Source organism: Condylura cristata, unplaced genomic scaffold (assembly GCF_000260355.1).
Source record: "Condylura cristata isolate star-nosed mole 26May11 unplaced genomic scaffold, ConCri1.0 scaffold00003, whole genome shotgun sequence".
Taxonomy (NCBI): domain Eukaryota; kingdom Metazoa; phylum Chordata; class Mammalia; order Eulipotyphla; family Talpidae; genus Condylura; species Condylura cristata.
The window spans coordinates 42,477,041-42,488,206 of record NW_004567104.1 but is presented as its reverse complement, the minus strand read 5'-3'; the positions used below and the strand labels follow the sequence as shown (position 1 = coordinate 42,488,206).

Genomic DNA, 11,166 nt, shown 5'->3' with positions numbered 1-11,166 from the left:
TCAACTGCAAGGAAAAGAGGAGCAAACCTGGGACTGAGGATTTGAAGAGCGTCTATGTCTTCAAAAGAATGCTTACTTTCTGTGCCATCTGCTTCCACTTGTTCTTCTCTGGGTTTCTGTTTAAATTTCATGTTTCCAAAGAGCAGGATGGCTCCAGTGAGTTTAAAGGATCCATACTTCTTATCAGGAAGAAAGCCCAAGATGTCCATGACTGGCTGTAAAAAGAAACATAGAAGGCTATGTCTTCATTTGCCTAATGGCTGCAGCCACACCCTGGGCCTTGGGCCATGACTGCTGCCAGGAGTGAGGGATCACCACAGCCTCTGTTCAAAGCAATGCACATCTGCCCTGTCCACACTTGGTCACTGCAGTCTGCTTATTCCTTTAATAGAAGACTGAGGAAGGCACCAGGTTTGACTTTAGTTTCCAGTAGTTTTAGAACCTTCCTTCATACTCTCCCCCATCCCCTGCTTCTGGCAATTAATCATCAAATGGGCTCTGTGAGGTCAATTATTTTGCCTTTCATGATTGTGGCAGAAGTTGTACCAGTATCTGATGGATTGCTTACTTCTAGGATTCCTTATGTTCTCCCTACTTTATTCCAGAAGAGACATATTTCAAAGACAAGCAAAAGGAAGTATTTAAGAAAAGCCCTATCATCAAAGATTTACATCCTAAACCACTGCACATGACAAGATATGTGTTCTCACACATTCCAGGAGGGTGAAAATTAGTGCAATCTTTCCAGGGGCTAATTTTAAATTTGTATCAGAAGGTTATAAAAATACACAATCCTTAGCCATTAATTTCGTTTTTAAGACTCTAGCATAAGGTGAATGTGATATACAGAAAAATCATTTACCTACAAAGATATTCTCCACAGTAGAAGAAAAACAAAACAAAACAAAAACAACATTTGAAGAATGGCTAAATGAACTACAGGACAAATGCTTGATAAAATATTAAATATCCATTTAAATGTTTATGAAGAGTTTGTAATATAACTCTGAAAATGCTTATACAATCAAATTGAAAATGCAAGCTCTATATACCAAATATGCACAGTATGAATATAATTATTTTTTTCCTTTAAAAAAAATAGCAACCTCCAATGGGAAAAACTAGATTAAAAACTGCAGGGATAGATTCCATATAAAATCAGTGGTTGTCATTGTGTTGAAATATTGTTCTGGTTTTCTGTGTGTCCCCAAGTACCACACTGAGAATGCACACTCTTATAATAAATAAGTGCACGCAGAGGCAGGCCTAGAGGGGACCCTTCTACTGTGCATTCCCAAGGGGAAGAACCACCACTCCCAGGAACTTAGGAAGAACAGCGAACCCAGATGCTTTTTTTCATTTCTCATCGTTATTACCAGACTTTGGGAACTAGCAAGTCTTACATCTGTGGCCAGCAGTTCTTCAGCATCAGGCAAACTCTCCACAGCAACCACTCCATGACAGCAAAAGTGAAATTCAGAAGGATTTTCAGACACCAGGAGCATATTTGTGGTGGAAAAACCATCAGTTAACCAGCTTAAAGAAACCCTTGAGGCTTTAGAAAATAATTGACCAATATTCACAGTTTACTCTTACAGCTTACAGCATACTTGTAAACAAGCCAAAATAAAATCCATATTCTACACCCAAACCTCGGCAATCAATTTTTGCCCTCTATTAACTTGTCAGTCATGTGTTAATGTCTCCCAAGAGAAGACTAGGCAGGCCAAATCGAAAGCAGATTCAATTGCAACAACTTGAATTGGTGTGAAAAAAACAGGTATTATTTGCTGGCAAAACTTTGAAAGCAGGAATTTGGCTTAGACACATGGTTGAAGGCTGAAGGATAAAAAATATGTAAAGTTATAAAAATAATAGACCTGAGCTTCAAAGGCTAGGAAGCAGCAGGGCCCTGGGGTCAGTGCCCAGGAAACCAGAACAGTGCGATCCTGTCACACAAAGTCCTCCCTATCACGAGACTGAGTCCTTCTTACAAGGGATCCATAAGTCAGCTACTATGTTCAGCATAGCCCTTCTGCTCTGTCTGAGATTCCTGACATGATTCACTTAGTCAGGAAACAATGCAGGCTGAGCCCAAGCAGCTGTCAGCAGCACATCACAACTGACTTGTCCAAATCATGTTAACCACTTAATGCCAACACTTGAACTTTCTCTGAGAAGATCTGATTTTTGTGTTGAGCACCCAGTGAAGACCCTGTCATCCTGAACTCCACAGACCAGAAACAGAACTTGCTGTGTGTGAATGTTCATAGCAGCTTCACTTAGAAACCACCCAAATGTCCATCAACAATTAACTCTTGATAACTGCAAAAGAAGAAATAAACTATGACTACTATATGCTACAACCTGAAGAATCTCAAATATGCTGAATGAAATAAGCCAGACAAAAAGAGTATATCCTGTATGGTTAGGTCCTATGAAGTTCTACAAAAGATATTTTTCTTTGAAATTATTTTCTCTGAGTAAGCTAAGTGGAAATCTCAATGTCTCAAGACTTTTTTTTTTACTTTTTTTCCCACAGAAATTTCCTCAACATTAAAAACTCATAGCTCTTGATAGATATACAGCCTAAACCACAGTATTCTGATTGTCATTTACATGGTACAAAATCTGGAGAAAGTATGATTCAATAAAAAAATTAGGAACAAGTCCATAGTGTACATTATTCATATAATCTAGTCCTTTACCAATCAAGGAGTGAGTTAAAAACCATTTAGCTATGAGTCAGGAATACTAGGGAGAAGTCTGGGCTCATGCTCCAAATTTGGGAGCCACCAGATAAAAATGATCTGTAGAGTTGTCAGTTTAGTTAGCACAAGACAGACCCAAGGACGGAGCCCCAGGAAATTGAAAAGTCATGAACTAGATGAAAGAGTGGAACCCAGAAAGAAATTTCCTGCTATTTAGGAGAGAAACAAGGGAAAGCCTTATACAGGAGCCAAGGGGAGAGATTTTCAAGTAGGAGGGAGGTTTCAGCGTGTCAAATACTGTCAACTTCAAAGGTCAAGAGCATCTCTATTTTCCTCTATGACTTTCATTTATGGCTTTTAGTGAGGACTCTCAAATCTTAATTATCTGAGCTCCAGACATAGATCTGTAACTCCCCATTATCCATTTCAATGTAAGTAGCTTAAACTACCAAAATTGAATTCACATTTTCCAGGTCTTCCCTGAAGTTACTCTTTTGTAGTTTCTTATGCCAATAAATGTCACCACCCTACCCAAGGCCAGACAGTAGGGGCGACCTGTCCTGTCTTGTTTCCCCTTGACTGTCAGATATAGATGTCATCTCTGCCTTTCAAATCAAAGCACTATTTAATCTTTTTTTTCCCTATCATAAGAAAAAAATTTAAGAGAAAGATTAAATCAATGCTTAAGGCTACAAAAAGGACATGAAATTTTCCCCTAAGAAGACTAGAGGTATCATATACCTAAGCTTCAGGAAATGCTCTATGATTTTAGTTTGGGGGCATTTTTCTATTGTCTGGCTCATTCAAAACATTCCATTTCTAAGATTACTTAGCCAAGAATTATCTTTTAGATCATTCCAAGTTGACCTTTTACCTAATTTTCATGTTACTCTCATACTTATTGCTATTTTTATTATTTTTAATCCTAGTATGATGATCAAATATTCGACATTACTTTCTTCACACTGAATATAGGAAAGTAGAAGCCTAGAAGAGTTCACAACTTACCAAGGATAAAACTCCTGATAAAGTGAATTTAGAACACAGTCTCTAGCATTTCTTGTGAGGCCAGCTGCCCACCTAAAGCCTGTATCCTAACTATGAGATTCCATTCCTCCTTTGTCAGAGAGGAAAGTCTGGCTTCCACCTAAGCAAACTCAACAACTGGAGCAGGCAGTGAGGGAGACAGAGCAGAGGGGAAGAATACCACATGCCAAACGTCTAGCGAGCCCAGAAGAAGAGGGGGTCTGAAAGAGGTTGGCAGTGGGGTGGAGCAATGGGTCCAAGTGCCATACACAAATGTGTCCCTCAGCGTCTCCCTCCTTCCAGATTCAACCTTTCTAAAGTCATTCTAGGTGTCATAAAGTACACCTATTGGACTTCTACCTCCTTATGATGAGAGAAAGGACTGCTGCACTACCCTAAACTTTCACTGGAGTAATGACCCGTAATGTGAGGTGGTAGTACTAAATCAGACAGTCTACAGACTGGATATATGCCTTGGAGGAATCAGAGTCCTTCACTGAAAAACATCTTCCTGCTGGGCCTTATCAGAATTGACTTTCCAGGAGCAATGTATTTTAACTGGGTTGAGGCTTGAGATTATCTCAGAGAAGTAGCATATAAACAGCGTCCTTTAAATCATTTCAGTTCTACCAAGAGAAATGTTGGGGGTGCGGGGAGGGAAGTAAAATGTATTTTAGGAGGCAAAATTTGAACAAGATGACTCTTCAGATCAGTAATGCCAATACAGAAGTATGCCATGGTATGGTACATGGAGGCTGGGGGCAGCTTGTCAACAGGGAAGGGGCGGATGGTAGGGAGAGGGGGCTAAGGTTAAAGTCAATTGCCTCACAGTTTCAGTAAGTACAGGTGTCAACCTTTCTGTTGGTTCATTTCTAGCACCCTTTCTCCCATAGGGAGTACAAAGACCCATTAAGAATGAGTATTTTATTATTCAAGGCTTGTTTAACATATCTAATGACACCAAGTTTTACTTACTGAGTGGCTTAATGGTCTCTGCAATTCATCTTGTTGAGTATGGAGCAAAGTTAACATTGGGCCAGAACAGGTTTAAAATGACCAAGTTTTGAAGCCAGTACCTTAAGGCCTCATCATATATTGTCACCTGTTCCTCAGAGCTGCCCCACACAGCTGAAGGAGCTGCGCACAGCCAAACTTCAGAGAATCGTTCATATCGTCTATTCTTTTCCTAGCTTTCTCTCCAGTTAGACAGAGCACAGTGTGAACAAACTACCCTTATCTTTTGCATTTAACAGCTAGTGGAGAAAAGAGGAGGCTAAGTGGGTAAAGGGGCTACCACTGAGTATGCCCCAGAGGAGAGGTCCATCGCTGACACTCTCTCTCCAGAGGCACCAGGTCACCGTAGATGGACTCACAGGCAGCTCCCAGCAGCCCCTGCACTGTCTTGTCACACACTTGATGAGTGCAGGCCACGAGGTAAAGTGTCGACGATTCCAAGAGCCAGGACCAGTTTCCTGATCTTTCTTCTTAGCGTTTATAAACCAGCTGAACAAAGTGAATGGACAAAACAGAAGGAAAGTAATCCGAAGGAGGACACATGCAGGGCCTAGGTAGGAGTGGTATTAAAATAGCAAAAACTGAAGACTTTTGAAGGAGCCATGGGGCGGGGCCGAGGACGTGGCTGCAGCCATGCCGGACTGGCAGGACACTGAAGCGAAGAGAAAGAAAGGGGGAGAAGGGACATTCCAGGCCATGGAGAGGCTAGATGGAGACTGGCTCTGGGGTAATACCTCTCCCCATTTTCTTTTCTGTCCTCTTTTAGTGGGAAATTAGCTCTCAGCTATGATTTTTCAGTTCCTGATTATAGGAAATGCTGACATTTTAGGAAATTTAGACATACTCTTATGTTAAATTGTGCTTTCTTATATCAATCTTTGGGACACGCATATCTCTTTTTTTTTTTTTTGACAAACTTGAAGAGCAGGAGTTCCAAATTTTTTCATTTCCCAGAAAATTATCGTTGATGTGGAAAACAGTGGACTGGCAATATCCAATTTGGACCACCAGATGTCAGACTTTGCATAGCGATCAATCTCAGTGGTCCCCAAAGACACATAAATGAGTTTCAAATAAACATGAATTTCTATTAGCAACCATTAGAGTTTTCATATAGTTCTACTAGTAAACAGTGTTCTAAATGGTAGCCATTGATGGCAACCACATGGGACCGTAGGTGATATATCCTGCACACTATAGAAATTTGTGTCAAGAATATCAGATGAGGCAGGGCTAACAAAAGACCAAATATTTTACTGTTTGCTTAAGGGGAAGAAGGAGGACCATAAAGACATTTACCAATCAGCAATTGCTCTCTGAGTGAAAATAACTGTCCAGTTTACAGAAATAGCCTAGCTGTTGAGGGTACGTTGGGGGTGAAGACCATATTGTTAGAACACTACCAGATTTCTACCTTATTTAATCTAAGCATAATGGACTGGAGAAATTGTCTCACTGTTTACTCACCCAAATATTGGCTCCCATCCACAACACTCTTGGAAGCACTGTTGTCCTCCGTGGCTTACCTTATACGTAAAACCTATGAAATCCAAATACCTTGTGATACTCCCCTTCCAATGAATCCCCATGCACCTAAGTCAACACTCTGCTACCTGTCTGACCTTCCCCCACCACTCCCCATACTGCCGGCTCCATTCCCCCACTTACAGTGTCCATTATACTATTCCAACCATCAACCAAATGCAGTCCTGTCTCAGCCTTTGCACACACTGTTACTTGTTCCTTGAAATATTTGCACACTTGTTCCTGCCTCACTTCTCCAGGTATCTGCAAATATACTGCCTTTTCAGAGAGATCTTACCTGACCAGCCTCGCTAAGATCTCAACAGCTGCTAGCCTACCAAGTCCCAATTTACTCTAACTTCTCACCCCAATTTATTTTTCTTTGTGCAACTACCACTCTGAGTTACATGATGCTTGGTCTACTTGCTCATTACCCACCCTTCACAGCAGACCACGTGCTCATGTGGGCAGACCTTTGTCTTCTTCATTTCTCTATCCTTCACTCTTGCAAAGCAGTCTAGTGTATTGTTGCACCAATATCTGTAATTCACTTTCTTACTTCAAAATTGCTTTGCTATTTATTACATTACCTTCTCCCAGTTATAAAACTTGGGAGTATTTTTTGTTTTATTAGGGGTATTTTTGACTCCTCACTCATTTCCATACATATCACTGCCACAACCCGTCTGTCCATGAATCCATTCCCTTCCCCTCCATTCACATAGAATCCACCTGCAACTTATCTTGTCATCTCATCCTGGAACTACTGCTATAGCTTTATCTGTCCCACCCATCACACCAACCAACCTGATGACCCTCAGCAAAGCACAGCCTCATATTACCCCACCCCACCCCCATAATACAACACATGTGCAAACACAGGCATGCACAGACATCCACGAACCCTCAAGACTCCCTGTGTTCACAAACCACCAGGATCAAACCTCCACTCCTCCTCAGTGCAGAGCCTCACCCCCAGGGAGCTTGGTCCCTGTTCCCTGTGCTTGCCTCTTCCCTTCCTGCCAGTGCATATACTATATTCCTCTGACTCTGTCTCCACTTATTGCTTGGGTTAAATTTCCTTTCCTTCCTTCATAGCCCAAGCTACATCTCCTAGTCTTTATAGCACTCCCACGACCCTGGTGAGGTCTCCCACTTCTGGTGTCTAATTATACTACCACGTGGTTCTAACAATTTTATGGTCTAAAATTATCCATTTTTTATACACATGCACACACACACACCTCTGCCAGACATTTTACCCACATCCAAACATCATGAAGTTGGGGAAAATAAGTTACCACTCACTCCATGCCCATATAAAATTAGAGGACATTGGTCCTATCATTAGTTTGATTCCTTAAATTGTAAGATGAATAAACATAACTCAAAAGATTATCAGACTTACTAAATAGTGCTTTTCTAGCCCCAATACTGAGTTCTCTTACTTTGAAGTAGTCCTCAGCTCCAGAACGATACACATACCATGTAGTCCTTTTCTCCCCCAGACAGAATTTGATAGAATATGTGGTAGTTTTGCCAGGCTGCTGGAAAATCACTGGGGATTTTTCTAGCAAATCTGCATGATTTGAAATGGGTAAAAATTCATACTTAGCTATTCTTGTAAAACTTAGAAGAAAAGAAATCAGTGAAACAGCTGCTTCCAGATACATCTTGGATGACAACTTGCCTCTGGCACCAAAGTACATCCTGATGAACTTGCCCTAGGTGGGTACAAAAAACAGCCTCCTACTGACACACGCCAAATGCCTGCAGGGACTTCCCTGGAGGCGGACCTCTCAATGTGACTACACCCCCCAACATTTTAAAAAATCCTGGTTTTTGGACAGTACCAGTTAATGTTGAAAGACAGCCAGAATGATCATTAGAACTTGCACCAGTCCAAGATTCTAATCCCAGATTTGCCAACACCAGCTATGTGTTCTCACATGCACTACTCAGGAGCCTCAGTGTCTTATCTAAAAATAAGGAAAATCGTATTGGCTCAGTTTCTTTCACTCATTCAACAAGCATCTAATGGTCTATTGTCTATACTACTGTGTGGTTCTAATAATTTTAAAGTCATATATTATCTATTTTTTACATACACACCCTTCTACTGGTCATCTCACCTGTCTCCCAACATTATGATTGCGGAAAAAAGGGTAACCATTCACTCCCTACCCATATAAAATTAGAGAACATCACATTGCTGAGCATCTAATGTTATCCAAGAAACCTGTTGGGCACTAGAGATAACACACTATAAAAATGGATGTGGTTGGTCTCTGCTAAATATTATGCTCTAGGAGAAATTGATTTATACAGTGGTACTGACTTAAGAGCACTGGGCATGTTTTTAAGTCAAAAGGAAAGCCTGTTGTGTGAGAATTCAGTCAGGAAGAGATAAAGGGAGGGACAAAGACAGAGTCAGCGATAGCCAGGCACCAGGCACCAGGCCCCAGACCACATAAGCAAGTGGGACATGGGAAATAGTGTATATGTGTGCAGACATTGGCAGGTTTTAAGCAAAGAGTGATGTGATCTGATAGGTTTTAAAACCCCACTTTGGCATAAATAAGTGGAACTCCCTTCTTTCCTTCTCAGTGACAAGCTGTAAGAAAGGTCTAGAGGGGCAGAAAGGCTGCCCATGTGCCAGACACACTTGGAGGCAGTAACCCAGGGACAAGCTGAGCCTGAGGGCTGTGATGCTGGTAAGGGCAGAAGGCAGCTGGTGGAGATCACCCAGTGGCGTCAGAGTAGAGCAGGACAGCAACCTGGTTACATGCAGGGGTTGGAGCCAGAAATTAAACAATGCAGGATGATGGGGGCCCCAAACAAACACACATGATCCATATGTATGCATGCACGCACATTCATACATATATAAATACATGTATGTAGCATGTGTATGTTTCTATACTCCGATATATGTACATACATATAGCATTAACTGAAAGAATTTAACTTGTATTTCCTCATTCGGGAAGGAGCTCCTTTTCTCGGTTCTTCCCCTTGTCCTTATTTCCCTTCTTTATTTGCTCCTTTATTTTAATTTCACTCTATCCAACTTTCCCCTCATTTTTGCTTTTTATTAACAGTTGTGTTCTTCCTTAATCTTTCTTTTAATTTATGGTTCTCTTCTTCCTTTTATTATTATCTCCTGTTAATATTTCAGCCAAGAAATCTATTTACCTTCTAACAATCCCAAATCTAGCAGTTGCTGTAGGGTACATGGATGGCATCTGCAAAGCAGCCAGACTGCAAGCAGATGCACTAGAAGGCAACACAGCAATCAGGCCTTGGGTGGAAACTGTCAAATCAGCAGGACACTATTATTTAATTAAGCCCAGAGACTCAAAAAGAAAGCTTCCTGCAAATTTCCTTGTAAATTATATAGTGGCTCCCTGCCACTCATTCTTGGCATGAAATGAATTTATGAATGTAGAATTTGAAATACAAAGTCTTTATTCATGGGACTGGTAGGTATCAAAAGCTACTTTAAAAAATACTTTCTTCCAATATAAACATCCCCAGTGAAGATATCCAAGGGTTGGGAGATCATAAGCAAGAGCGGAAATAGTGACTGTAGTTAAGTAAATTAAGAAATGCTTTTAAAATAGACTCAATATAAGAAGTATAGGAAATTATGAAGGAGAAGTACTTCCAACTCTGTAAAAATTAACAAAATAGAGCATTATTAGGCTTTGCTAGGTAAGCTTCCCTACTGGAGTAAAAGTAGTTTCAAATCTATTAAGATAAATATTTTCTTCCTAAAGTAGATCAGATTATAGAAGTCTCTCATATGTATGTTCATACTTACTTTTATTTATCTTAATGGAGAATGATATATTTGAGAAATCTAACATTATAAACTTTAACCAAAGGCTTTTGATATTCTAAAAATCTTTTCATACAATTGAGCTCAGGCTTGCATTTTACAATTTGCTTAAAAATTAAAGAGTCTGGTATATGACTCAATCATGTTACTTACAATATGAGAATTTTCATTTGTTTCTCGGGGATTGAGCATTTCCAAATGCTTCCAAGTAGGGTTCACCTGCATGCTTTGATCTTCTAAAGTCCCCTGAGACACAGGTAAAAGAAGTACCACTAATGAGCTTTTATCAGGATTCTGTGATTGGCAAAGCCTTTCCCAGATCAAATGCCATTCTTGCTTTGTTAACCAGTAGCCAAAAGCTGCCTCAGAATTTGGTAAAGTCATGTTGGTGGGTTCTTGAATGTTGATGGGGTCTTGTATAGTTTTTTGTTGTTTTGTTTACTTTGAGTGGGAAATCATACAGATGGATAAGAGATACTTAATATATGATGTCCCTATCATCATAGGAAGAAGTATATTATTTGCAGGTTTTCTTTTTTGATGGCTTTGGCCCAAGTAGACAAATAGGGGTTTACCAAAATAACAAATATGAGAGCCTAACAAACACCAGAACCTATTTCCAAACTTCATTCCATAGAAACTCATTGCCCCATTGTTAATTTTCCTCTTTTCCCAGCTAGCCCTTACACCCAAAAAGTCAAACTAAGATAAAAATAGATTTTGGCATTTTTAGTTATAAGTTTGGGGCCTCCCTAGTGGCCTAGGGTTTAAGACTTAGTGCTATTACTGCTAAGACCTGAGTTTCACCCCTGGCCAGGGAGCTGACCCACACGACTCAGCAGACCTCTCCTGTGTTACTAGCTGCTCCCTTCAGCAGTGTACATCAGTAGATCCACCTGTTCTGCTCCCTACTCTATTGTTGGTGAATTTTCTCACCCCCTGTACCTCTGGCCTACAGTCCAGTTCTTCTATCATAAATAAATAAATCTTAAAGAAAATAAAGTGGGCCCTCTCTGGTGGCACAGCGGGTTAAAGCACAGCACTGAGAGG

General features: G+C 40.5%; 1 protein-coding gene across 1 annotated transcript in view; it reads right to left on the bottom strand.

Annotated features, from left to right (window-relative positions):
* The window catches only part of MYH15 (myosin, heavy chain 15), a 122,130-nt gene that overhangs the window by 96,090 nt on the left and 14,874 nt on the right, over window positions 1–11,166 (bottom strand). The window contains 8 exon segments of the mRNA XM_012730576.1: window positions 77–215; window positions 1,404–1,507; window positions 7,760–7,813; window positions 7,816–7,845; window positions 7,906–7,999; window positions 8,941–9,052; window positions 9,471–9,607; window positions 10,270–10,362. Of these exon segments, the coding sequence (XP_012586030.1) occupies window positions 77–215; window positions 1,404–1,507; window positions 7,760–7,813; window positions 7,816–7,845; window positions 7,906–7,999; window positions 8,941–9,052; window positions 9,471–9,607; window positions 10,270–10,362 (763 nt within the window).